This window comes from Phyllostomus hastatus, unplaced genomic scaffold, assembly GCF_019186645.2.
Source record: "Phyllostomus hastatus isolate PE091 unplaced genomic scaffold, TTU_PhHast_1.1 phas_contig_210, whole genome shotgun sequence".
In the NCBI taxonomy this organism is placed as follows: domain Eukaryota; kingdom Metazoa; phylum Chordata; class Mammalia; order Chiroptera; family Phyllostomidae; genus Phyllostomus; species Phyllostomus hastatus.
Genome location: NW_025333737.1, coordinates 21,105,554 through 21,133,312, shown reverse-complemented (window position 1 = coordinate 21,133,312; position 27,759 = coordinate 21,105,554). Strand labels below are relative to the sequence as shown.

At 54.2% G+C, this 27,759-nt stretch overlaps 1 protein-coding gene across 2 annotated transcripts in view; it reads left to right on the top strand.

Annotated features, from left to right (window-relative positions):
• The window catches only part of AKAP1 (A-kinase anchoring protein 1), a 31,751-nt gene extending 17,035 nt beyond the window's left edge, over nt 1-14,716 (top strand). For both annotated transcript variants that reach the window (XM_045836054.1, XM_045836055.1), the window contains exons 2-11: nt 41-1,682; nt 4,639-4,772; nt 6,320-6,446; nt 6,656-6,783; nt 8,730-8,907; nt 10,598-10,748; nt 11,154-11,221; nt 12,663-12,736; nt 12,967-13,029; nt 13,561-14,716. In XM_045836054.1, coding sequence (XP_045692010.1) covers nt 65-1,682; nt 4,639-4,772; nt 6,320-6,446; nt 6,656-6,783; nt 8,730-8,907; nt 10,598-10,748; nt 11,154-11,221; nt 12,663-12,736; nt 12,967-13,029; nt 13,561-13,635 — 2,616 coding nt within the window. In that variant the 5' untranslated portion in view covers nt 41-64 and the 3' untranslated portion in view covers nt 13,636-14,716. The remainder of the gene's footprint in view (nt 1-40; nt 1,683-4,638; nt 4,773-6,319; nt 6,447-6,655; nt 6,784-8,729; nt 8,908-10,597; nt 10,749-11,153; nt 11,222-12,662; nt 12,737-12,966; nt 13,030-13,560) is intronic.
• The last annotated feature ends 13,043 nt before the right edge of the window (nt 14,717-27,759 follow it).

Genomic DNA, 27,759 nt, shown 5'->3' with positions numbered 1-27,759 from the left:
TAGCATCTCTCTCTCCCCCTCTCTCTCCCCCTGCTCCCAGGTATAACTACTTCCAGCCTCCAGGATGGCCATCCAATTCCGTTCACTTTTCCCCTTGGCATTGCCTGGAATGCTAGCGCTCCTCGGCTGGTGGTGGTTTTTCTCTCGTAAAAAAGAGCATGTCAGCAGTCATGACAAACCGGTGGGGGCCAGCACTGTGGAGCTGAAGACCGACCCTGCCATCAAGCAACTGGTCCCTGTGGAAGATCCCTGTCCTGCAGTAGAGTCCACGCCGCCCAGTGTCACACAGCCAGCAGAAAAGGAGCTGGCCACCACGAGCAAGCCTTCTGCAGAGCCCCCAGCCTTGCTACGGGCACATCCAGCCTGCTGTACATCAGAGTCCTCAGACAGCCTTTCTACCACCACAGACACGAGATTTCGACCAGGAACACACAGAGATGACAGCGCCAGGGTGGAACTAGCCCTCACTGCTGATGAAGCCAGGTCTGTTTCTCCGGAGTGCTCCCTTCCACCGCCCAAGTCTGTTCTGTCCCCCCACAGAGCAGCTGAGGTGTGCAGGCACACGGCGGGGCATGGCCCGCAAGGCCAGTCCGCAGCCCCCACGGAGAAGCCTGGCCCTGGGGAGAAGGTGAGGGAGACAGGGGCTGAAGGCACTGGCGATGCAGTGTTGGGAGAAGGTGTGCTGGAAGAAGGCGTGTTGTCCCTGGAGCCTGGCTCTGCACCACAGAGCAGCAAGGCACCCAGCCTGGCCCTGGTGGGAGGAAGAGGAGAGGAGGGGAAAAGCAGCCTGCCACAGGCGGATGGGGACGCAGCAGGGAAGCTGCTGAGTGGCCTCTCTGAATCGGCTCACACAGAGAGGGCCAAGGATGTTGAAACGACAGCACCCCAGGTCAGAGGTGGCCAAGCCTGTGAAGGAGAACTGAGCAAAGAGGAAACCTTGGATAAAAATGATACAATTGAGCAAGCTGCCTTCCAGATTATCTCCAAAGTGATCTTGGAGGCCACTGAAGAAGTGCTGGCCACCACCACGGGCAAGACTGAAGACTGCACGGATCAGGCCTCAGCCGGCGAGCTCCAAGGGCAGCAGGAGAGCTGTGCCCCAGTCTGCCAGAAAACTGCCCTCGGGCAAGATGCCTCGGAGCCCAGTCCAGCCCTGGGAGAGGCGGCTGCAGTAGAGGAGGCCATAGCAGAGACAGCCTTGGCCCCATCAGGTGCTGCCCTCCCCTCACCAGACCTGTCAGCAGAGGACCTGCCACCACCAAAGACCTATGTGAGCTGCCTGAGCAGCCCTCTGTCCAGCCCCACCCAGGACATGAAGCCAAAGAACTCTGTGCACCACATTGCCCTGGTCCCGTGCCCACCACCAGCCATCCCCCTTGGAGAGTCGTTGGACAACGCGAGTGTCGTGGCGGAAGATGCTGGCTGTGTCACCTGCATGTCTGACAACAGCCAGGGCGTCCCTTCAGTGGCCTCCTCCGGGCAGTGCGCAGATTCCGTCAGCACTTCAGGGCTCGAAGATTCGTGTACAGAGACCACCAACTCCAGCCCCAGGGACAAGGCCTCCACCTCGCCACTGCCACAAAGTACTGTGCCCTTCAGCAATGGGGTGCTGAAGGGGGAGTTGTCGGACTTGGGGACTGAGGATGGATGGACCGTGGATGCAGAAGCAGATCATTCGGGAGGTAGGAGGGTCCTCTAAGCCTGTTCCTCTAGAGTGCTCCCTTCTACCCCCAGAGTCTGTTCCGTTCCCCAGGGAGCAGCTGAGGTGTGCAGGCACAAGGCAGGGCGTGACCCGCAAGGCCAGCCTGCAGCCCCCACAGAGAAGCGTGGCCCCGGGGAGAAGGCACTTAGGGGACCGGGGGTTGGGGGGTTCTCCTTTATGCAGTAGGAAAGGCTGCTGGTCTGCCTCTCCCTCTGCTACTTCTGTAGGAACGGTGCTCTTCTACTCTGTCCCGGCCACCCAGCAGCGAGCCAGGGCACAGGGCAGAGCTGGTGGGTAACTGGAAGTTAGCCTGCCCCAAACCCCAGAGCCATGGGAGCGGGAACTTCATTCGGCAGCTGATGACCACCCCCGCCCACCCCGCCCCAGCCCATCTGTAGGAACCAGATGGAAGTTGGGTTTGCCGATTAACCCAAGTTTGCCTGTTTTAAACTAGCCTGTTAATTTTTTTTTTCCCAATGGAGAGAGGCTTCCTTAGCTTTAATTCCCTTGAGTACCAAGAATGGTGTGAGCTTGTTTAATGGTGTATTTCCTTTTACTCATGTGCTTGTTCCCATGTCTTCACCTGCTTTCCTTCTCCAGAAGCTCTGTCCTGGTAAGTGCCCAGAGAACGGCCCCATGTTGCACACTCGTGGGAGGCTTGCGTTCTCCCACGTGTTGCTGTTACCCGTTCCTCCGCAGAGCGCCTCAGCCAGCCGTTTTCTTTCTGTCTGCGCAGCTGCAAGTCCGCCCCCAGGACAGAGTGCCCCCTGGGTTTTCCGAGGGCTGGCCCCAGCGTAGGCAGGTCAGACCGCTGGCTCCCAGGTCAGCAGCTCCTGGCTGCTTTGCAGCTGCTGTGGGGCGTTTTCATGGATCACGTGTGAAGAGACCCTGAATTCCCTGCGTGGGTCTCAGACTGGCCTGTCCCGGAACCTTCCCCTGTCATTTCAGCTCCAGGAAGGTTGGGACTCTTTCCTGGGAATTCAGCACTTCCAGCAGCTCCTGGCCTGTACCATACGTCACGCGTTGTCATCTCTAAGGAGCTATTGATTGTGACACTATTGTTTTTTATGCACCTCAAAAAGAAAAGGAAAATGCTGCTGGTCGGGAGTGTAGAAGGCCAGAGACTGTAAGATGCACTCTGACTTTAGGGATGTTAAAATGTGGGGCTTATTTATTGATTTATCCTCACCCATGAGGACATGCTTATTGATTTCAGAGAGAAATGGGAAGGGAGAGAGAGAGAGACAGGAGAAAAATATCCATGTGAGAGAGAAACATCTATCAGTTGCCTCTTACACATACCCTGACTGGGAACCAAACCTGCAACCCAAGCCTGTGCCCTGACTGGGAATCAAACCCGCAACCCTTTGGTGCTTGGGATGACACTCCAGCCAACTGAGCCACACCAGCCATGGCTTAATGTGGGGCTTTTTAAAAGGCATCTTAAAAGGAGGGAAGAATCTCTTAAGAATAAAGGGGTTTCCCTTTGCCTCTTGCCCCACAGGTTAATTAACAACCCCTGGCCTTGGCATGCCAACTCTAGATGGATAGTAGCTTCTCAGATGTGAGAAGCGGAGGCTGTGACAGAGTGGTGCTGGGCGGGGACATGTGGGGATGGCAGAGAGAAGCTTGGTAGTGCCCATCACCAGTCAAGCTCTCACTTGTGCTGAGCACCGGGCCGTGCCTCGCCCGTATTCTCCTGGTAGCCCTGCCCTGTGCGTGAGGAAGTTGAAGCTTAGAGGGGCCAGCGGTCGCCCAGCTGAGGAAGCTGGAAGCTGGCCTTTGAGTGCAGCCTGCTGGAGTCCTGGCACGGTCTGAGCCACCTCTGGGTGTCATCAGGGTGGAAGGTGCCATCCAGTCTCGCTCTGTTGGGCAGAGCCTGGGGGCCCCTGGTGTTACATTAAGGAGTAGAGTCACTTTGAAGGTGACTCAGCTGGGAGGAATCTCTTAAGCCTTACCCTCTGCACCCAGACAGTGCCTGGGTTGCTTGGCACAGGATAAGGCCCCGGGTTTGGTGAAACCACGTGCAAGTTAACCTGATTGGGAGACCTCAGGAGTGTGTATTCCGGCAATTGAGCCGCCCACATTTAAACTGGAGCCGCTTCTCCGGAGCCAGCTTGGCCCCTGTTTTTCTGTGACAGCCCCCTCAGCACACTCTTGATCAAGAGGGGAGTAGCCCAAGTCAGCACCAGGCTCCTGCTGCCCGCTCCGCCCTCTCGGGAGTGAGCTTTAGCCCAGCCTTTGGCGGGGGGGGTGAAAGACCCACTGGGAGCCCAGAAGAGCATTTGGAGTTGCCCAGGTCAGGGCTGAGCAGAGGGAGAGGAGGGCCTCCTTCCCACTTCCACTTTTGGGAGGGCCCTGATCAGGAGCAAGATCGGGTCCTTAGACAAACCTGCTAGGGAAGACTCCTGCTGGCCCTGCTTATCTAAAGGCCACGGATTGTGAGCTCAAGCCAGGGACCTTGGGACCCGGGGACTCTTGGTCTGAGGGGCTGGCATTGTCAGAAGGGTGTGGACTGGTTGTGACTAGTTGGTCTCTTTGGGGGCCTGTACCCAATACTCAGCTCCTGGGACCACGTGGACCTATTGGCCCACCCTCTCCCCCGGCCCCATGGACTCCCCCTTCCTGGGCCAATGTCTTCCCAGTTTACCACTTGTCTGCTCCAGCAGCTGTGGCTGGGCGTGGCTGGGCACGGCTGCCAATTAAGCAAATTGGACAAGCTAAAATTAGGTGTATCTACATCCCTAGCCCTCCTGTCTTTGGGGTTGTTCTGTGCCTTCCGGACTTCAAGTAGACAGTCACCTGCCAAGCTTGAGGTGGGGGCGGTGCCGGGGGCGGGGGCAGGCCTCCCCGGAATGTGAGTTTGGGAGTTGTGCATTATTGATTGTACTGAGCTGGCTTTTGGGTATCTGTGCATGCTGCTTCCTCCCCTGCAGGTTCGGACGGGAACAGCATGGATTCAGTGGATGGCTGCTGTGGCCTCAAGAAGACGGACGCTTTCCAGAATGCCCAGGCAGGCTCCAATCCTAAGAAGGTGGACCTCATCATCTGGGAGATTGAAGTGCCAAAGGTAAGGGCTGGGGTCCAGCAGGGGAGTCAAGCTGGAGAAGCTTCCTGGGTGACCAGAGGCGGAAAGGGAAGGGAACCCTCCCCGTTGCCAAGCTTCAGAGAGCTTCCTGCAGGATGGAATTTCTCCAGCTGCCTTCGGGAGCGTCCTGTTCCTGTCCTCTTCAGACTCCCAGGCCCGCTCACCTCCGCTGGGCTTTTCTTGTGTGTCCCCGAGCAGACCTGTTCACAGATGCTAGCAAGACCAGACTGAGGGCACAGGCCAGTCAGGGGTCCCTTCGCTGCGCTGTGCTCAGGCTCTCCAATGCCAAGTGTTTTGTTACTGTGCACAGCATAAATCCAAATTTTAGAAAATTAGAGAAGCATAGAAATGTATGGAGAAAATAAAAGTCAGCTCTAATCCTACCCCGGAGAGTGACTGGGAAGACTTTATTTCCTTCTTGTACCCTATGGTTTTTAAACAAAACAGATTGTTGCTTTAATTAATGCTTTTAAATATTTAGCAATTTAATTTTCCTGTGCTATTCTTTGAAAATGTAATTTTAACTGCATTATTCATTGTGCGAATGTCAATTTCCTTCACCAGTCCTCAATTCCAGGGTGCTTAAGTGGTTTCTAGCTTCTTGCTATTCTGACTTACAACTTATTACCTTGGTCTTGACGTTTCTCTTTGGGGCTCAGAAATAATTGGCCGACCGCCTCCTCCCCGGGCATTTAGCTCCCTGCGGTGCAGATACTTTGCTCGGCCTGAACTCTGGGTCAGGCGGGCTGCTCTGCTGGGGTGCTGGCTCCTTTGGTGGTTTCCTCCCTGGGGGACCCCAATAGCCACCCTGCCCTCTTCCCCTGCAGCGGCCGCAGAGGGCACACCTGAGCAGCTCTGGGCACGGAGGGACCAAGTGCCTAGTAGCCCTGTGGGGGCGGGGTCATTTGGGATTGATTCAGAGCTTGTCTTACATCATGGCTAAGTTTGGCTGCTTCTGTCTGCCTTGAGCTCTGGCCTGCTGGGCACTGCTGTGAGCTCGGGGCTCCGCAGGCCCCAGCCTGCTGTCACTTGGTGGCAGGAGCCCAAAAGCGCTTTCTTAGACCTTTAGTATCAAATTGAGCCCTGTGTCCCTGGTCCTGAGTAGACCTGAGGAGGTGGAAGTGTTGTAAATCGACCCTTGTGCTGGTGAAACATCCTGTAGTCTGGATTTGGGAGGGGAAAAGGCCGTCTTTGCAGCTTTCTGGATTAGGGCCGCGCTGTTGGGGGATGAAACGGGGACCGCTGCGTCCTGGAGCCAGACTGGGTAACGCAGCTGCTTCGTGGTGACGTTGGGCGAGTTACTTAGCCTCTCTGGGCTGGTTTTCCTCGTCTGTAAAGCGGGGCTGAAAAGATACCCATTTCATAGGTACTGTGAGCAAGTGCAAGTGCTTAGAATAACGTCGGGGAAAGAAGTGCTGACACAGTAACAGTTAATCACGTGTTTGAGGTTGACCTTGTGTAAAACAAAGGTAGGACTTTGGGAGTGTGTGGAGCTGGCTTCCCATTAACCAACTCGCTCCCTTTCTCAGCACTTAGTCGGTCGGCTCATTGGCAAGCAGGGGCGGTACGTGAGCTTTCTGAAGCAAACATCCGGTGCCAAGATCTACATCTCAACCCTGCCTTACACCCAGAACATCCAGATCTGCCACATAGAAGGTCAGTGGCCGCTGCTGCCCTGTGTTCAGTAAGGTCGGTGGGTTTCAAGCCCCCTTAGATGCCTTTCTTCCTAAGGCCAAATTTAGCACCTTGAAGATGCACTTGAACTCTAGAAGTCCTGTGGAATGGGGTGTGGTTCCGCTGTGTTTTTTTACTCACTGTGTCTTACCCACTGTGACTCCTCCCTCCTTTCCTCCTCCCTTGTGTAGGCTCTCAGCATCATGTAGATAAGGCGCTGAACTTGATTGGGAAGAAGTTCAAGGAATTGAACCTCACCAACATCTATGCTCCCCCACTCCCTTCACTGGCACTGCCTTCTCTTCCAATGACTTCTTGGGTGAGCATGCTCCTGGGGTACCAGGACTTCTTGTGCCCCTTTCCCCCCAAACTGCCCAGACAAGAAACTCCAAGACCATGGGCCAAGAGCTCATTGATGCCTGTGCCCTCTCACCTTTGGCCTCCACCGGCCAGTTGTGCTTCTAGGCTTTGTCCTTGGGGAAAGGTCAAAGGCTGGAGTGCTGGTAAGAGGCCGAGGCCTCTTGGTCCCCGATCGGAAGGACCACCTTCCCCTGGCTCAGCCACCTGGGGACTCTTTATGGTCGAGGCATTTTCCGAGAAAGGACTGCAATCTGTTCAGGATCATGGGAAGGTCCAGACCAGGGAGGGACTCCTTGAAGCTGGAGCTGGGTTTGGGTGGGGCCCACTGTTGTGGGCTGGGATGGGCTTGTAGTGGGTCATTCCTTACCCCAAGCGGAGGCAGGTTTAGCAGCGGCCTTGGTGAGGGATTCTCTTCTCCACCCCGCTTCCCAGGGGTACCTAGAGTATGAAGGAGAAGCAGTAACTCCCAGCAGGTCCAGGAAGCCAAGTGGCTGTTTGGAGGCTGCCCTGGAAGTTTGGCAAGAGGCGAGACTGACATATCGGCGACCCCTGTGTCCTGGGGGGTTGATTGCAGGGTCTCTGGGGCCCATCACCATGTCCTGTAGTAGATCTCCTGCCCTATCTGGACCTCACCTCACTGAGGCTGCAGTCATGCACCACTTAACGACAGGGGTACATCTGAGAAGGGTGTCGTCGGGCAGTTCTGTTGTGGCACAGACAGAGAGTGTGGTCACATAAACCCAGGTGGTGCAGCCTCCTGCACCTGGGCCGTGGGGTACGCCACTGTCATGTACGCAGTCTCTCCTGACCGATGCACCAGCGTGCCGCACGTGGCTGTGCTGCATGTCACACTTGGGCTGGATGTGCTGCCTTGAGAGACTCGCCGGCCTGGCTTTCATTCGGGACAGTGGGCTTTCGGGTCCTGTGTCTCGCCTCCTGCAGAGACCCTTGTGCCTTGGGGGAAGGGAGGGGTGCCCCTTTCCTTTCCCGTGGGTCTTTGGGAGTGGGCTGAACCTCACTCCGTGCTTCATTTCTGAACCAGTGTTTTCCCCAGGAGGCTTGGCCCTACACCCACTCTATTTTTAAATAATTGAGTGGTTGGTGTGGCTGTGTGGGACTGGAGAGGAGGTCCCAGATGCCTTTCAGCCAGCAGCCCTGGGCAGGGGTGGAGGCCAGGACTGGCAGCGAGAGCCTCCTGAGCCACCTGGCTGGAAGGTAGACGGGACACTCTGTCGTATCCAGGGCACCCGGGTGTTTCCTGTAGCTTAGCATTGGGAAAGCTGGCATCTTAAGGACAGCTCTTCTAGAGGCGAGTCTTGGCCTCTTCCAGGGGCATTAACGTGGGGCCTGAGAACTGCGCAAACCTGCATTCCAGATCCCAGCATAGGGATGAGTTGGGAGGATGTCCTCGGGGCCTAGGGAAGAGGAACTGTGACCCACACTGTGACAGACTCTGACAGTGGATACTTGCTGGCAGAAAGGTAGAGAGATGCCGTCGAACCCTGAGCTCCTGGGGTCAGCCGTAGGCCCAGAGGAGCTGTCTGAGGGCCTGCCCACCTTGGCACCTTGTCTCTGTGGCTGCCTGGTTCCCGTTTGCCTTCCCTGGGTCTTACAGACTCAACGGGCAGGGGGCACAGAAGCTCTGGGAGCCTCCCTGCCCAGCCCTGCCTGAGGCTGCCTCTGGTCACGAATGATGGTGTGGCAGGACAGGGGCCGCTGTGGTGTCCAAGCACTTTCCATGTTGAAGGGGTTTTCCTCGGACCCCTGCCCTCTGGGAGCCTGTGCTTGGAGTTGCCCTGCTCTGTCAGAGGGGTGCCAGTTCAGAGCCCTGGCCTGCAGCCTCGGGCAAGTCTTAGCTGAAACCCGAGAAGGATTGCTGCAGTGCCTGCTCCCCCTGCCCCACAGCTCATGCTCCCAGATGGCATCACAGTGGAGGTGATCGTGGTCAACCAGGTCAACGCGGGGCACCTGTTCGTGCAGCAGCACACGCACCCCACCTTCCACGCGCTGCGCAGCCTGGACCACCAGATGTACCTCTGCTACTCTCAGCCTGGAATCCCCACCTTGCCCACCCCGGTGGAAAGTAAGTGCTGTCCTGGAGGCCAGCGGGAGCCCTGGGCATTGGCCAGGCCAGCGAAGAGGTTTTGGGGGTGGCCTATTCTGCCCCTGGTCTTGGCCAGGAGGAGGCTGATCTGGGATCCTTGATGGGGTCAGCATCGCTGAGTTCTCACTGTTGGCGTGGAGTTACTCTGGGCCGAGTTGCTGGTTTGCCCAAGCTGCTCTTCCCACTGGCTGACAGCCACGGGGTCGGAGTGGAGTTCTGACACATGGACTCAGATTCCCGCGCTGCCACTTCCCTGCTGAATGGGACTGGCATCTATCTGCTTGCTCCAGGAGTTTGGGTTGGATACGGTATGTTTTGCAGATCAGGTTCCATGGAAGCTCCATGTGAGCATCAGACCCCTGCAGTGGGTTTGGGTCATTTCCATTGGACAGATGAGGAAACAGCCTCTGAGGTCATGTGCCTTGCCCACGGGATGCCTGAGCAGGAGCTGAGACCCGACCCCGGCTGAACGCTGGAGAGCTCATTCCCTGGCAGTGGTGTCTTGGTTGCCTGTTAGCAGGAGCCCGATGTGAGAACATCTCCCCACCCACCCCCACCAGTGACTCCGAACCTGCAGCCCCTGACAGGCTTTCAGTGCTAGGAAAACCTTTGGGTTATGTGCAGCATTTTGTATGGTTGTTTTGTTTTGTTTTTTGGAGGAATGAAAATTTTAGTTTTTGTCAGATTCTGTCATTTTGCCTCAACCCCACAGTAAAGACTGACCTAGAAGCCAAGAGGTGACCATGCCAGTGGTGGCCTTTAAGGACCAGGACACAGTGTGGCCAGCTGTGTCACAGGCCTTCACCCCAGCTGGCCTGGGGCAGCTGCTGCGGGGGCCACTGGATGACCTCCCCTTTGAACCAGCCTGCCCCATGCCTGCTGCCCCAGGGTGGGCTTGGTGACTCCGAGGACCCTTGCTGACCATCTGGGGTATCCCTGACCTCAACGCCTTCCTGACGCAAAGGCGAGAAGGGGTTCAGGCCTGAGAGTCCCTTCTGACCAGCCCTCCCTCGGAGCTGTCGTGGCCCAGAGTGGACCCTGCATACCAGGCTGCTGAGATCTGCTACACTTGGAAATTTCTGAGTCTTTCTGGGACTTTCCCTTAAGAATAGAGGTCTCCTTTGCCTGAGGTTTAGATTTTACTTTTTTTTAATTTTTTTTAAATTTTATTTATTTATTTTTAGAGAGGGAAAGGAGGGAGATAGAGAGAGAGAGAGAGAAACATCAATGTGCGGTTGCGGGGGGTTGTGGCCTGCAACCCAGGAATGTACCCTGGCTGGGAATCGAACCTGGGACACTTTGGTTCCCAGCCCGCACTCAATCCACTGAGCTACACCAGCCAGGGCTAGATTTTACTTTTTATTCTGGTTCGTCTGTGTCCATCTCAGGCTTCCGTGGTTCAGAACGAATGGGTCTAGATGACTGTGTTTTGGTCCGGATAGCCTTTGGGCGGCACATGTGCTAGGCTGGGTGTCCCGTGTCCAGGTCCCTCTGTTGGCCAGTCTCAGGCTCGGGGGAGCTTTTGGGGGCCCCTTGCCGTTCGGGTCCCCTGCGGCTTGGAGGTGCGGGCCTCTGAGCAGCAGTGTGGGGAGGTGGCCGTTTGACTGGACAGCCCTCCGTGCCCTGCCCTGAGCCAGACCCGTCCACAGGCTCTCTTCCTGCCCCTCAGTAACCGTCATCTGTGCGGCCCCTGGTGTGGATGGCGCCTGGTGGCGAGCCCAAGTGGTGGCCTCCTATGAGGAGAGCAACGAAGTGGAGATTCGCTACGTGGACTACGGTGGATATAAGAGAGTGAGAGTCGACGAGCTCCGGCAGATCCGGTGAGTCGCGGCTCCCCACACGGGCACACAGCCTGCTTCTGCGGGGACCGGTGTCTGCGCAGCGGGCTCAGTGCTGCCCTGCCTGCTCGGGCCAGTGCTCCCCACCCTGCTCTCACGGGGCCTGATAGAAGCAGACCCCATGGCTCGCCTCAGCCAGACTCAGCTAGAAGGGCCTGTCTAGTGGAGGCGTCCCCTGAGTATCACACGGCAAGAGGACCCTCTGGGGTCAGGCTTGCAGCAGTGCTGGCAGCCTGCATTCGGGTGTGTGGGGAGCTGAGGCCTGCTGCCTGTCTTAGGTGTCTCCGCTCTGCTTCTTCCGAAGCTGCTGGGGTCACGGTGAATGTCATTCTGGAGTGGGGTCGACTTTCAAGTCCAGTTCACGGTGTTCCTTTCTTGTTTTTCTAGGTCTGACTTTGTGACCCTGCCGTTCCAGGGAGCGGAAGTCCTTCTGGACAGTGTGATGCCTCTGTCAGGTAACAGATGGGGGCTTCTAGCTGGGGAGGATTGCGGGCGGTTTTTGAGAGGAGGTCTTTTCTCTCTGAGAGCCTCGTTTTCACCTGGAGGGCTTATGCTAACATCGATGATGCCACTGTCAGTTTCTGACTGATGGACAGCTTGGGCTGAGGCCTGGAAACGTATTTTCTAGTTCTCAGGTGAGACTAATACCGCTGGCCCCTGGCCCTCCCTTCCAGGTCCACTACTCTAGACTCTACCCAGGCCTCCATCTCAGAGGGGCTTCCACCATTGGTGCCTCCCAAAACACGGTTGAGATCCAGAGTCCTAGTGCCTGAGGTCAAGGGCAGGCGTCAAGGCCATTGGCACTGCCCAGCTGGGCCTTGGCTTCTGGGGCACCGGGCGGACCACTCTAACCCTCACCCGTCCACCGTGGTGTCTTACATGGACCCCATTGCCTGAGGAAAGGGGACTGACGGTCTGATTCTGGGGAAGTTATTAGCCTTGATTGTTTTTCCCCTCTGGAAAAGGGGTAGCACCTGGTTTTCAGGGTGGCCGAGGGGATTCCATGAACCTAGGAACAGGCATGTGCATGCTCGTGGAGTAGCAGCTACTGATGAACAGGAGTTGTACATTCACACACTAGTGGGCTGAATCCGTGCGCTTCCCTCCCCGGACTTGTCCCGTCTGATCTTGTTCTCGTCTGAAGCAGTGAAAGGCTTTAGAAGCACCACCGTCTGGCTGCAGTCTTGTTGGCCGGAACGCAGGGCAGGGTCTTCATTTTGTTTTCCTTTATTGCTCTTGCCCAACCTTCCTCTCCATTTCTGTCCATCTCAACAGTCTGTGCAGGCCCAGCCGACATGCTCCCTCCTCCCTAAGATGTTCCCAGACCTTTGTGCACCTGCCTCTCACATCCTCACCATCTCTTGCCTTGGGTGTGTTCTTGGGTGTGACTTGCATACTCGGGCGAGGAGTGAGTCTGCCTCAGTGCCCTGCCGGCTCTTCTGTAGTGCCTGCCCCTGCTGGGTTGTGTGCCCGCTGCCTGGGTTTGCACTCTACCCGCGCCGCTCCAGGAGCCGGTTGACCTTTGGCCATCAACCTTTGTCTTCCGCGTTCTCACCTGTAAAGGGGGCTAACACCCGCCCTCCTGCAGGGTGTTACTGATTCACTGAGAGAACGCATCCGAGGTGCTCAGCCCAGTCAGTCCCCAAGTAGGTGGTGGTGGTGGTATTTCCACTGGAGGCAGAGTTTCTGGCTGTGGTCCTCTGTCCCCTTGTGGGCCGCACTTAGCAAGGACCCTGAGTGTAGAGAAAGGCCTGGGCTCTGTCCCGGACGAAGTTCTCAGGTCCCGCAGCAGCCTCTGAGGCCTTCTGCTTGGAATACACCTGGAAGTTGTGTCTGCGGCAGGAGTACCTTGCCCCAGTGAGAGTCTGAATGCTGCTTTTCCTTCTCCTCCTGAAGATGGTGACCACTTCTCACCTGAAGCAGATGCGGCTATGAGCGAGATGACCGGAAACACGGCGCTGCTGGCTCAGGTGCGCGGCTGGTGGGAGGGAGGCGGGGCCGGCTGGACAGGCTCTGTCCGAGGAGCCTCCTCCGGCTTCTGCGGTGCCCCTCGGCCTCCCTTGTCAAGCATCGGGGCGTCTTGGGGGCTGACCTTTAAGTGCCCACCTTCCTGCGGCTCCTGCCCCGGGCTAACAGTAGTCTTCACGGAGAGGTGCGCGGGGTAACTTTCAAACATGCTGGTGTTTTTGTTTGTTTTCAGGTGACAAATTACAGTCCGACTGGCATTCCTCTGATTCAGCTGTGGAGTGTGGTTGGAGACGAAGTAAGTCTGGCCTCCTTTTCCCTTCTGAGTCCCTGGCCGGCAGCAGCGTTCAGTGCGGAGCTGGTGCTGGCACTGTTTCCTCCCGAGAGAGTCGGAGGCTGTAACTCGAGACCAGTGTCCCCGGGGGACATTGAGCAATGTGTGGAGACCTTTGTGGTTGACACAGCTGGGCGTGGGCAGAGGGCAGGGATGCTGCTAAACACTTCGCAGTGCACAGGTGGGTTCCCGCAGCAAAGAATTACCTGGGCCGAAGAGTCACAGGCCTGCGGTCCATTGGGCTTCCCTCTCCTCCGTCTCACGGTGTCAGAGCTGAGGTTCCTTCAGTGCGCTGGAGAGCCTGTCCTCACGCCAGCAGAGCACAGAAGTGTATTCCTCTGTTGACCCAGAAAATGAGTCCCGCCTCCCCGCATCGCTGCTGTGCCTGCTGCCGGCGGTGGCCGCCTGGCGCTGTAAAAGGGCGACTCCACGCAGGCTGCCCGAGTGGCCCCTGGGTACGGTGGGCAGAGCACTCAAGGGAACTTTCCTTTCCAGGTGGTGTTGATAAACCGGTCGCTGGTGGAGCGAGGACTTGCTCAGTGGGTAGACAGCTACTACACAAGCCTCTGACCCCTGTCCCCACGGCCGCCGGAGTCTGTTGCACTGTGGACATCGGGTGTGGCTCGAGGCAGAGACTTTACACGAGAATAACAAACGTTGTCTTCCTCAGAAAGTCCTTTTTTTTCTCATACTGTAGGCATGCTGAGAGGGTATTTGGTCTCTGAAGCAAGGAAGGAGCTGTGGGTCATTTTTAAAGCCATAGGGTGGTGTTTAACAAGCCAGTCAGCTTAACGTGGTTCTAAGCTGCTGAAGAAGAAAAACTACGTTGACCAAGTTGTCCTGTCCCCTCCTCTCCATTCCTCTCTTCTCCCTTCCCACTCCCCCCGCCCCGCCCCAACACACAAACCCAACCCGCTGCAGCAGACAGGCCGAGGGGTGTGTTGCTCATGTGAGGGGTTTCTTTTGCTTCAGAATCTTTCTTCAGGGAGCAAGACATGAACTGACGAATTGACATTAATTACTTGTACAGCTTGCATAAATGGATTTATGATGTTTAACCAGTTTTTATAAACTTGACCTAGGTCATGAAGCAGGCAGACTTTTTAATGCATATGTAAATACGAAGCAATCATACCTCTCTCTGGCCTTGGTCCGTGGGAGAAGCAAACTGTTTGTTATCTGGCCAAGCCTCGTTGTAATTTGTAACCATTTTCTATTTGTGCAAACTCTGTAAATATGTGTTTAAAAAATGTAATATTTTATACAAGATACACTGGAGGACAAAGGGAACTCACGATTTTTCCACACGCCATGCCGTCGGTGAGCAGAAGCTGCAGCCACCCGCGAGCCGCCCCTGCTGGGGCTCCGAGGCGTCCCGCGCGCTGGCCGGCGTGACTGCAGAGCAGAGGTTGTGGTCTGGGACTTTCTTTTCTTTCCGTGCAAGTTTGTTTTGGAAAAAAAAGCAATTCATTGAATTATCAGAGATTGTGATCCGGGGATTTTTTTTTTTCTTTCTCTACAAGTGTGATTGTGATTTAAAAAAAACCATTCATCGAATTACCAGAGATTGTGATTCGGGGATTTTTTTTTTTTCCTGTACAAATTTGTTAAAAAAAGAAAAAAAAAAGAAAGAAAGCAACTCATTGATTACCTTGCGGTGGTGCGTTTGATTCTTTTTTAGACCGGATCCAGTGCTGTGCAATTTAAAATAAGCCACTTAAGCCTGTGTAAACCTTGAGGTGTATACCCAGCAGCTCGGAGTGTGTCTGCTCCTTGGTGAGAAGGGTTGGGCAGCTAAGAGGTGGTGGTGAGTGTGCTGGGCTGGAGGCCCGTGGCTCTTGGACGATGGGGGAGCCAGAGATTTCCATCTGGCCCTTTCCCCTCCAGGCCCCATAAAGTGGCAGCAAGCGTCCTCGGCTTCCTCAGAGAAGGTCTCAAATAGCCAGGCTCGAATATAAAGCTCTGGTTTCCAAAATTCTGTGGCTGTGCATTTTTAATAGACCTATGAAGTGCTTTGGTAAGAATGATACAAACTCTGCACATAACATGGTGAAGGCAGGTAGTAGGTCTGGACTTGCCAGGTCCTCCTCTCACAGGCAGGCTCAGGCCCTTTAGTCCTGGCTTCTGGGGGTCTCTAGAGTACTGAGACAGCCCCAGGGTCCTTCACACAGAAGGAACCCTCCCACAGAACTGCAGCTAGCCAGTGGTCGAGAGTGTCAGCTTCCCTCATCTGCAGGAACAAATGATGAATGGTGCCGACCACACGAGGCTGTGGGTGAAACGGCGGGCCCATGCCCTGCTTGCACGGAGTTGCCCATGCGAGCTCTCCTGCAGGTGTTGTTGCTGGTAGCCCAAGTGCCCCGGTAACTGGGTGTGACTTTGGCCAAGACATGCTACATCCAGGTCTCAGCCTTTCCTGTGCACCTTTCATCACCGGAGCAGAAGGCATGTACGGGAGCCTTCGAGCTAGTTTGGGGAGAGCTCACAAAGCCTGGTGTGCAGACCCAGACTGTCTTCGGGGGCCATTGAGGGATTCTGATGGAGGGAATCACACAATTCTGGTGCAGGGAGGAGGAAGGGGAGGTGGACAAGCAGAGACCAAAGCCAGGATGGCCCAGACAGACTAGCAAGGGTCGGCATCCTTGGACAGAGCCCCCCAGATGGAGAGCTGGGGGGGCACAGAGGGGAAAAGGAGGTGGGTAGGCTGCTTGTGTGTCTCAGGTTCCCTCGGCTGAGCCTTCAGGGATGGCCATTCGACACGCTGCAAGTTGGTGAAGACGTGTCCTCTGAACAGCACATCAGATGGTCGTGGGCCTTTCATTTCTAGGTTCTGGAAAAGTTGATTTTGACCATTTTGCCAAGTGAACTTGTTGCACTTACAGAGGAGCAAATTTATAGAGGTCCAGCTCCGCTGGTCCAGCAAGTATGTTTTAGACCTCTGAATGAATTGTGGGGCACCTGGAGGACAGCTTAAGTGTGAGTTTGAAAACTCACGGGAAAGCCAGTGCCAGAGAGAGATTTGGTAATCTGCCGAGGTGCTGGAGGGAGGTGGCTAGAGTTTCCCACCTGTTCTCACTGCAGGTGCGTGTGTCGACCTCCCCTCTGGTCCTCGGGGCCCACTAGAAATGGAAGGGGTGGCTGATTCCAGTAGGGTGTCCGCATGGAGGGGGGTTCTGGGGTTCTGCTGCACCCTGGACAGCCTCAGTTATGCCGCTTAGAGGTGTGTCTGACCGTCACGGGCATCGGATAAAGCCATCAGCACCCAGAGTTGGGGAGTGCTGTGTTGGACACTGGTGTTTCACAGGAAGTAATTGATCCCCACAACCACCCAGTGGGGCATAGGGACTGACCCTGAAGGGGGAAGGAGCTGACGTTAGGAAGTGGGTTTTGGAAGCAGCAGAACCGAGATTCAAAGCCAGCCTTCGACCATGGCGGGTTCTCTTAACCCTATCTCCCCCGAAGCAGCAAGAGGGTGAGTGTTCCTTGTTTCACCTCCCCAGGTGAACGCCACAGCAACCAAGCGATGGGCCCTAGGAACGCTTGAAACTTAGAGGGAAAACGCACTACACGGGCGATCACTCATTTTGCTCATATGAAAAGTTAAAATTTAAGCAATGGAAACAAAATTAGGGGACCCTGTGTCATCTAGGCCAAAAGGGTGAACATTTTTGACCTATGCTGATCTAAAGGAAAACGTGGTCTCTGCTGGAAAAGGTCTGAAAGGATACGGGCAGGAAAACAGAATCTGGGTCTGTTTCTAGACCAGCATTGCACTGTGCAATGGAACTCTGTGAGCCCCAAAAAGGTAATTTAAATTTTTCTAGGAGCCACAATACAAAGGAAAAAGAATCAGGTGAAACTAGTAATAGTTTAACCCAGTATCTCACTTCTGTATGTAATGGACATTGAAAGTATCAATGAGCTATTTCACTCAGTCTTTGAAATCAGGGTGTATATTTTCCACCTCCAGCCTGTCTGGCTGGACTAACCACAGCTCCAAAGCTCAGCAGTCACAGGTGGCTGAGGGCAACCCTACGGGACGGTGCAGGATGGGCTGCTTCTTCGATTGCCACCACACAAGGACGGCCTCCCATGTGACCCTTACTTCGCTCAGGGGATGCTGGGTTCCTCAGCACGTCTGGCAGACGCATTTCAGAATGGTTCGGGGGAGGTGATCGTGGCGAATGTTATGACACCTGGAAATAATGCATGCTGTTGGTTTGTTATAAAGTTCTATGTAATCTGTGAAATCGGGCTTGTAAATTACTCAAATTTATTGTTTGGGGCCCTCTCCCTCCACCCTCTTTTTTTTTTTTTTTTTTTTGCCTGTGTTTGTTCATTTCTAAGAAAACCACATTAAATGATTCTGCTATTGTCATGGTTTCTGGTTTCTCTGAACTACTCTCATAAATTTCAGTTACGTTGCCTAGTTTGAAAAAGCTCGTGGAAGGTATTTCCTCATCAACATTAAAATAGTTTTGGTATCCTGTTTGGCACTTTTTGTTTTGAATTTTATATCCTTTTTCTCTGTCACTGTAGGTGAGTGGCTTATAAACACATCACTAAAATTATTTTTTGAGTGAAATCTATGAAGTCAATAGGTGAATTTAACTTGTTAATTATGATCACTATTACAATATTATTTACCATTTAGTTCATTTTCCTTTCAACATCTTATTTGTTATTGGTGGATATCAGTTATCCACTGATAATTGGGATTTATATTTCTCTCAATGTTGAGTATTTAAGGCATCCTTCCTCCCTAAACATTAAGGAACTCAGCAGAATGTCAGATTTCTGCCCTTTTTCCTACAAGGGCATGCACATGTCCTCTGTCTCCTGGGTTTTGTTGGAACACCTAGAATACAATCCAGAGTTCTAGACTTCTCACATACACCTCTGCCTCAAGGGTCTTTTAATGGTGACATTAATCTTGAACGGCTCGCTTGCCCTCCCTGTGGCCCAGCATCAGCCGCTTCCCAGAGGAGCCCGGCCCATGCACCTGGGCCCCAGCAGAAGGCCGTGGAGCAGAGGTGCAGCCCACTGGTGGCACGTGGCACAGGAAGCAGCAAGTAGTCAGCGAGGCCTGGCCTGCGCTGGCCTGCACTGGCCTGTCCTGATCGACGGTGCAGTGCCCAGTCCCAGACTCTTCCTCGGAGGACTCAAGAGTTCCGGCCGTGGGGCATGGGACAGATTCCCTGCCCTCTCTGCTCTCATACCCCCACCTGTGAAACCTGGGCGTTACTGAGATGAGCGCTGAGGTTTGCCAGATCTGACTTCAGGCTGATCTGTTACGTAAATAAGGGCCTTCCAGGAAGATTCCTGTAATGAGGCTGACTTCTTTCGTATTTTTACAAACGTTGCAAATTATCTAGTAGAGGTCTTGGCTGTCTGTCACTAGAAATAGGCCCCATCAACATCTCGTGGGGACAGATGGCATTTGAGAAGCCGTGGAAGACACCAGAGGGCGGATGCCTCCTTCCAGAGCTGGGGTGGGTTTCTCCGCCTCCCTGGTTTGGCGGGAGGCGGGAGCTCTGCCTCTGCCACTGACCTTTCTCTCTGCAGCCCCACCCTACTGAACCCACATCCTTAGTTTAATTAGACACCCTGGTGATGTGTGTGTGCAGAGCAGGAGCGACCCACGCTGGCTGCATGTTGGAATTGCTTCTGAAACTACCAGTGCCTGGGATGCATTCTCAGACACGCAAGTTTCATCGGTCCGGGCTGCAGCCCTGGCATTGAAATAGGCAGCAGGACCTCAGTTCTTGAACCTAATCTCTTCCAGGAGGCTGTGGGGGAAGTGATCTGTTCAAAAAGGGACTTTCCTTTGCCACCTGACAGACTCGTGCCTGATCATACAGCTTTCAGCCTGAAAGGGTTGTCACGAGGAGAACCAAAGTTCGACACCTGAGACATTTTCTTCCGTGAACAACTTGGTCGAGAACCTAATTGTTAGAGAGGGGAGACATTCGAGAACCGAGGTTGGACTGTAGTTTTTAAAAAGTATTAGTTACCCTCGTGCACGAATCTCGAGTGTCGAACAGGGTACATTTTTACACACATGGGCCTGGGTGACCATCAGCAGGTAAAGACAGAGGAATGTTTCCTGGACCCCAGGACTCCTCTCGTGCCCTGTTCTCCTTGATACCCGCTCCCCAGGGAACCCGCATTCTCTTATCACCTAAGACCTGTTCAGCCTGTAAGGGAATGAATGTCACGTGAATGGAGTCGCCCACAGGACGCATGCTGCTGGCACTCACCACGGTGTCTGGGTTCGCGTGTCCCGCTGTATGAACACACTGCAGCTTATTTACCCATCCTCTGATGTTCGTTCGGGTTTCCAGTTGGTGCCATAATGAATAAAGCTGCTGTGATTCACTCTCGTGTTTTCGGTGGATTTGTTTTTTGTTTCATTTCTCTTGGGCCTGCACCTGGGAGGGACTGCTGGGCCACAGGGTAGGAGTATGTTCAGCTCCAGTAGTTATTTGCATATTGAGATGTTAAAAGCCTCACCAGGTGACTCTGATGTGCTGCTGGGAAGGAGGATCCTGGCACAGAGATGGCTCTAACACTTGCTGCCCGGCTGCCCTGCCGAGGCCACCTGAGTCCTGCCAAGGCTCTCTAGTTGCCTTCCGTTCAGTCCCTAAGCTGTGCCTGTCGCTTACCACCAGCGGGGCCCATCCAACCAGATGTGTGGCTCCAGGGCAGGTCCTACCGTCACCCTGAATCTGCTTCAGTGTTAAGTTCTCGTTCCCGTTGTCCCTGTTGATGGGGTGCCAGCCTCAAGCCACTCCCCTGCTGGAGCCCTTTCCTCCTGCAGAAGCCAGGCTCAGACTCTTGCCCCATTCCTTCCTGCTGTGCCCTCCGGGCCATGTGGATGGGGTAGTGGTCAGTTCACAGCATCCTCTCTGTCCTGAGAGTATAACAGGCTTGGCATGAAGCTGAACTGGCATAAAACACGTAAAGCATGTAGCCTGGGGCCTGGTGGAAAGAGCTCAGCAAATAAATGAGGCTGAAATGTGGATCCTAGGACCTGCCTGTCATTACCCAATTTTGATGGATTGTGCCCCACCTGGTGAGCTGTGCTGCATGGTGAGGTGGGCACTGGTCAAAGCAGCGGGTTAAGTGAAATGCAGTCACACGTGCTTCTTTTCTTAAAGGGCAAATCACTCGTGTGGCTGGTGTCACTTCTGTGGGACAGTGCTGGGCAAGGGGAATGCATCAGCGAGTTTCCCCAATTGGGGGGCTCAGGTCATTTGCTTCAGAGTTTACCTGCAGTGCTTGTCAAAAACGCAATGGAAATCATACAGAAGGTTATCAGCTGGGAGGGGTGGGGGGAGAATGGGGGGGGAAGTGCAAGGAGTAAGAAGCATAAACGGTAGGTGCAAAATAGACAGGGGGCAGCTAAGAATAGTGCAGGAAATAGAGAAGCCAAAGAACTTTTTATGTACGACCCATGGATGTGAACTAAGGAGGGCTATTGCTAGAGTGAAGGCAGGTATGGGGCAGAGGGGGGCAAAGGGGGAAAATTGGGACAACCGTAATAACAATAAAACATACTTAAAAAATGCAAAGGGCTACGCCCTCCCCTAAACCCTTAAGGATGGGACTGGGAGTCTGCATTTCCCACAAGCCCCCAGCTAAACCTGCGCCCCTCTGAAATTTGAGATTCACTGCGTCAACAACTTGGGGTGATTTGATTTTCCACTTAAACAGATAGGTTGATGGAACTCTCATTTCCTGCATTGACTCAGCTGCCTGGAGTGTTCAGGACCAAGTCTGGGGTTAAACTGGTGTTCAATTGCTGTGTGAACCGGCCTGGCTGCTCCGCGGTCTGCTGGTGTGTGAGGGTGGTTGTGCCTCCGTGAGAAGTACCTGGAGGACAAACAACACCGTCCGTTTGTACTGTGTCGAGTTTCTGGAGACAAAAGACTCGTCCTCCAGCCTCAGTCCTCTCCTGTGGTTGTTCAAAAGGTAAAAAGTTCATTTAATTTCAATAAAAAGCTTACCTAAAAAAAATTCAGATGAAAACCAAACGCACTCCACACAAGCCATGAAGTCCTCAAACCACTAGATGGCGCCACAGCACAAGTTCCTGGAAGTGTTCCCCCTTTACCGCGGTTGCCTTAGAACAGTGGGTCTCATTCTCAGAACTTACGAGAAATGCGAGGTCTCGGGCGTACCCCAAACCCACTGAATCAGAAACTGTTTTTACACACCACCAGGTGGTACTGATACACACTGAATTCTGAGAATCACCGGCCCAGGATCTGCCTTGGGGAAGCTTGGGTAAGTGGGAGTGGGGCGTGTAGGACCGAGGCCTTGCTGGAGGGGGCGGGGGCGGAGTCGGGGTGGGAGAGCACCGAGCAGTTCCGAACTGTCCACGTTTGGGCAGAACTCGCTCATATCCTGGAGCAGTTACAAATCTGGGAGCAGTTAAGGGACAAGAGACTGGGTATTGATTTCGTACTTTTCTTTTTTATTATTTATTTAAAGATTTCATTTCGTTTTAAAGAGAGGGGAAGGGAGGGAGAAAGAGAGGGAGCGAAACATGGATGTGAGAGACAAATATCAATCTGTTTCCTCTTGAATGTGCCGGGACTGGGGACCAGCCTTGCAACCCAGGCCTGTGCCATGACCCGGAACCAAACGGGCCACGTTTTGCTTTGCTGGGATGACGCTCCAACCAACTGAGCCACACCGGCCAGGGCTGTACTTTTCCTTTTAGGTAAGGGATGTCAAATGGTGTCGGCCGGACAGTGGGGAAAGGGGGTCACTGGGAACCCCCCACTTTAAGGGGAAAGGCCCCCGACCGGGAGGGGCAGGAACCAGAGCCTGGCTGAGCTCTGCAGGACCTGTGGGCTGGCAGGTGGGCCCAGGTAGCTGCTCATTTCTGCACGTTCTGAAATTTCACCAAAGCAGCACTGTGTTAATGGACTAAAATCTGGCGAACTTCTCAGTACAGTCCAGGAAAATGGGTGCTCAGAAATCGAAAAGAAGCTTGAGACGAGGTGGAAAAGTCACCAGTGAAGTAAAACCTTATTTCTATCTTTCGAATCCTGTCTGTATGCTAAGGGGAGGCCAGTGCCAGAATGAACTCGCGTCTTTTAATTTTTTTTTTCCTGACAAAAATTCCTTTTGCAGGTGGCTACTGAGCCTTCAGAGGGGCAATGCATCATGCAAATAATTTTTTCTGCTATGACGTGTACAGTTTAGTTTGATTTATTTTTGATGTCAGAAACAAAATGGAAAGTTAACGCTTTAAAAATGAGCATGGCTGGCTGAATAAATAAATAATACGCTCTTGGCCAGAACCTGCCGGTGCCTCCTTAATTGCCCATTGATTCCTTAATTCTCTGCACTTTAACATCTACAGAAATTAAGAGGCCACAGAGCATGGACATGTCTTTTGTTAAACAAATTAAGGAAGCTGGGGTTTTAGAAGGTGTAGTCCTTCTTGGCTTTGACTTAGCATTTAAAGGCAGGAGGACGAAAGTCAGGTGCCTTCCACAGTTTCTTCCAGGAGCATGGCGGGACCTCACCTTGTTTTTCCAACCATGAATATTTATGGCACGTCCACCGACCCGAGAGCGCAGGGAACGCGCGGAGCGACCTAGCATCAGGACCGCTGTGCCTCCCTCCTGTGGTTTCCTGGGGCGTCCGAAAGGGGCCTGGCCCAGTCGCCCTGCAGAAGGTGATGGTGCCTGTGGTCTGATCCCCAAACACTGGCCGGAGGAGATGGCCCAAGGTCCTGGGCCGGCTCTTGCATTCTTTCAGGGAAGGAAACCCTCCTGGGGTTTCTTTTGTGTCATTTCCAGGTTGGATGCGGGCACCAGCCATTCTCACAGCCCTCAGGGGAGACCCCTGGTGCCATCCTGAAAGGCCTTAGAGCCCCCTGGGCCTTCAGAGCCTCCTGCTCACCCCCACCCTCCACCTTCCCTGCCGCTCGGTCCAAGGGCAGAACGACTCAGGTCTCTAACCTCGGAGCCTCCTCGAGGGCCGGCCATCTGCACTGCCCGTTCTTCCTTCTCCCTTGACAGGGCGAGGTCCCCTCCTCCAGCCTGCCCGCTGTGTGGTGGCAGCCTGCCTGTCCCTAGAGCACACCTAGTGTCCTCTTGCTGTGACATCACCTCCTGGTGTTGTGAGCCCCTTGGGAACAAGGCATATGTTTTTATTTCTGTGGGGGTTTTTTTGTTTTGATTTTTAATTTCTGTAAGTCTAGCATAGGAAGCATCGTAGGCCCTCAAAAATATCTGGTCAGTGGGGACTCAGTTCACAGTGGAGGAAATGCCCACAAGTTCATTCCGTGACTATTTCCTCATCTTTGGTTTTCTGACTTCTCACACCTTCCTTACTTATATGCCCCTTAAGCCAGCCAGAGCTGCATTCTGGGAGAGTTGGAGGAGGTTGAATGAGACAGTGCGTGCAGAGCTGTTGACAGGTGCCTCACCCCCGTGGCCCAAGGAGGCCCAGGACACGGAGTAGACACCCCGTCTTAGTCTCTGGTGGGCCCAGGCTGGGTCTGGCAGGACGGGCATGAGGTCATAGGGAGAAAAGGCCATATCCGGCCTGGTTTCAGACCTTGGAACAGGACATACCTGACCGCAAGTGTCTGCCCCTAGGACTGGAAGCTCCCTACTCGCAAAGGCTGAACACGTGTGGGATGCCCCTGGCTTGGCACACCAGCCGGGAGCTATGCGATCTCAGGGCCTCGGTCTGCTCATCTGTAAACTGGGTCAGTAGCAATAGTGCCACAAATTGTGGGTGCCGAACGTGAAGTTTCTGGCACCCAGGACAAGTGTGCTTGCTAAGTGTTTTGTTTACTTACGCCCTTTCGGCTGCTACATGGCGTAGGCGTGAGGATGAGAAGATGTGCTGAATGTCTCCCTGTGGAAGTCTCTCAGACGGCCATCTCTGTCTGCTTCTGTGGGTTCTTCCAGGTGGCATCCCCCTCCTGCTTCTGGATCCAGGGGTCCCATCACTTGCTCCATATTGAAGACCAAACTGCTGGTCTCCTTCCACTCACCCCATGGAACCACCACGGAGGCTCCAAGGTGACCCCTCCACCTGCACCCCTGCTGCCCAGGCCCCTGCTCCTCAAGGCCCTTGCCTCCCGAGCTGGGCTCAGGGGCGGGGCGGGGCGGGGCGGGGCGGGGCTGGGCCCCCCCCCCCCCCCAGGTCCAGACATGACCTCGGCTGGCTGCCTTCAGGACACCTAGCCCACCTGTCTTCCCCCATGCCAATTCCCTGTTCCCTGCTCCCTCAGCGTCTTCCTTCCAGCAGAATTCTCGCCCTCCTACTTATCAAACCAGCATCGCACCTGCCCCTCTCCGCCGCCGTCAACATCCCTGCTTCGTGTCTCCTGCAGCCTGGCGCCGGGCGGCTCCTCTCTGGCAATTACATTCCCTCCCCAGCTCACGTCCCCAGTCTTTGTTCTTCTCTCTGAACGTTCAAGTTAATTTCTGCCGACTGTTTATTCAGCCTTTCAACTGTCTGGCTTGCTACTTACTCAGGAAATGCAGCCCCCAGAGGGAGAGAGCAGGGACACAGAGCAACAGTTTAGAGCAGGAAGGAAAGACACTTCAGAGAGTGAGGGGGAGCAGCAGGAGTTGGAGGGCCCTGCACACGTGGGCGAGGGGCGAGAGGAGGGGGGCTGGCCAGTTCCCGGGCGCTGCGTTTGGGTTGGCCTTCTGGTTCAGTTCGTTCTTTACTGTGTAAGTACGTGTGCATGTGCACACGGGTACACGTGCCCGGGAAGTTACAAGCCCGTGTGTATGTGCAGGAGGCAGGAGAAAAGAGCTGTCAGTGCCCCCCCCCCCCCCACGCCGGGTCTCTGCCGGCCTTTTGTTCTGCAGAGCATTTTGAGAGTCGGAGAGACGAGGTGCTGGGCAGGCAGAATCGCCCTCCCCTGAAGAGAAGAATCTGGGGCAGGGGAAGGTGGTCCTACAGGGAGGGGACTGAGAGGAGGGGGTGGGAAGGGGAGGAGCCAGGGAGGGGGTAGGCACAGGCGGCCCCAGGAATAACTCAGCTGTTTGCTGTGAGGTGCTGCTTTGGCTCCCCAGGGTTCACGGAAAATTTGGGTTTTAGGCATTGGCCTTGTATTTGAGATTGCTGGTGGGGTGGGGAGGGGAGAGGCGTGTGTTTCACTTGTGAACGGATGATGCCAGGGTGCAGATTACGCCACGCCCAGGAGGCAGGGTTCGGGGGAGGCTGGAACTCTGGAACATCAGAGTGTTGGGGATTTAGAGGGATCTTGGCCAGAGCTTTGACCTGTGTGGGATGGGGGCTCGAATCAGTGCTACCCCAGGACTGGGAGCCAAGAGACTCCAGCTGACACCTGGGGTCTCTACATAAACCCACACCCGTGCACACACACAAACACACAGGTGCACTTATAGTGTAAAAAGTAGATAAATGCAAAATCGTATATGACAAACATGCATGTTATATAAGGTCTACTTATAACGATATAAAATCGTATTAGAGAAAATACAAAAATATAAAAACACAATTATATTGTAGTGTATAATCATGTATGTGATGATAATGTACATAAAATATAGAGTAACCATATTTTAACTATATAGATCTATATACTATATTCACAAAATACAACACCAATGAAATCTTGGGGTACTGAATAAAGTCATGCCCTGGCCGAGTTGCTCAGTGGGCTGGAGCGTCGTCCCACACACCAGAGGTTGAGGGTTAGCTCACGTGTGCGAGGCAACTGATAGATGTTTCTCTCTCTCAAATCAATGGTCAATCATATCCTCAGGTGAGGATTAAAAAAACACAAAAAAAGCCCTGGCTGGCGTAGCTCAGTGGATTGAGCGCAGGCTGGGAACCAAAAGTGTCCCAGGTTCGATTCCCAGCCAGGGTACATGCCTGGGTTGCAGGCCATAACCCCCAGCAACCGTACATTGATGTTTCTCTCTCTCTCTCTCTCTCTCTCTCTCCCCCTCCCTTCCCTCTCTAAAAATAAATTTAAAAAAATTAAAAAAAAAACACAAGAAAACAAAATGAAGTCCCATCTTTTTTTTATTTTTCTCATTCCATCTTTCGTGTGGAATGTTTATTTGCATTTTTTACTTTACTGAGATATAATGGGCATACAGTAGCCTGTGCATATGTAAAGCACGTAACTGGACACCTCTTGATGTATAAACACACCTGTGAACTCAGGACCTCGGTCAGGGTCATGAACATGTTCATGGCCCCCAAAAGTTTAGTTGACCCCTTTGCGAGGTGCCCTGCCCCACCCCCTCCTCACCACCCTCCCCAGGCAAGCAAGGGTCTGCCTTCCGTCACTGGAGATCAGTCTTGTTGAATGAGGGCGCCGAGACTGATGACACGTTTGTCTTCTGGGACCATAGCAATGGGATCGCATAGTGTGTGCTTTCTGACTGGCTCCTCTCACGCAGCGACCTTTGGGGCTATGTTGCCTGTGTCAGTAGTTCTTTCCCGTACATCGCTGAGACGCATCAAACGATGGACCACACTCTGTTCATGCATCCACCTGCCCTAGGACATTTGGGTTCACCATTCGGATGAAACCATCTCCAAGTCCCCCTGTGCTATGAAGGGCGAGAAGTGCTTCTTTCCACCCAGGTTTCTCCTCTTTCTCAAGAGCCCCAAGGGCTGCAGGGTTCATCTCTCTGCGGGTCAGCGAGTTGGGCACCTGCTGCCAGGTCAGGCTGACCTGGCCAGGCTCCTGCCTCACTCTGCCCTCGGCGCCCCCTGCGCACGGGCAGCCTGGACACACGAGGCAGACCAACACGCCTTCCTTGTGTCTGTGGCTCCTCAGGGAGCTGGGTCAGGAGAGGCCCCGGAGGCCAGTGAGCACTGTCCAGGCCAGCCCTGCTCCAACAGGGCGGTATCCGGGCCTCGCCGAGGGTGCACACCTGCTCACGCTCACCTGAAATCGCCCACGCTGAGTGCGCAGCCCCCGCCGCTGACCCAGAGTCTCCAGCTGTTATTTCCCAGAGGCTCTGGGCTCTCTTGTGATCAGCTCCTCATGTTCCTCCCACTCAGCCTCCTACCTGGTCAGTCCCCTGCTGCCACGCTGGCCCCCTGGCTGCTCCTCAAGCTCCCAGGCGTGCCCACCTCAGGGGCTTTGCACTTGCTGTTCCCTCTGCCTGGAACACTCTTCCCCCAGATGTCTTCTTCCTTCTCTAACATTGCGCCCCCACCCTCTCATCTTCTCCTTTCTCACTTTGTTTTTTCATACAGTTTACTTTTCTCTCTTATGTGCCCTTGTCTCCCCACCAGAATGTAAGCTCCATGAGGGCAGTAATCTGTCTGCTTTGTTCCTCTGTGTTCTCAGCTCCTGGGGCGCCTGGCCCATGGCAGATGCTTAAATATTTGGCAAAAGAATGCATGAGCAAATGAGCCCCTGGCTCCTTGTGTCGGACAAGTGCATCCCAATCCCCCCAGAACAGCTGTGGGGCGCCCACACTGAGAGCTGAGGGCATCTAGCTCCCTTTAGCAAGCCCTGACGGGACCTAGCCTTGTGCGGGCCGGGTTACCAGGGCCCGAGATCAGCTCCTCCAGTTTGTTCGAGAACTGTTTCAAAAACTGGATTCCTTCCCCTTCCCTCCCCCACCCCCCCCTCCGAGAAATCTTCCTGGAATTTCATTATGCAACATAGATACGCTAGATATGTTATTAGTCTAAAACTATAGGTTTACATTT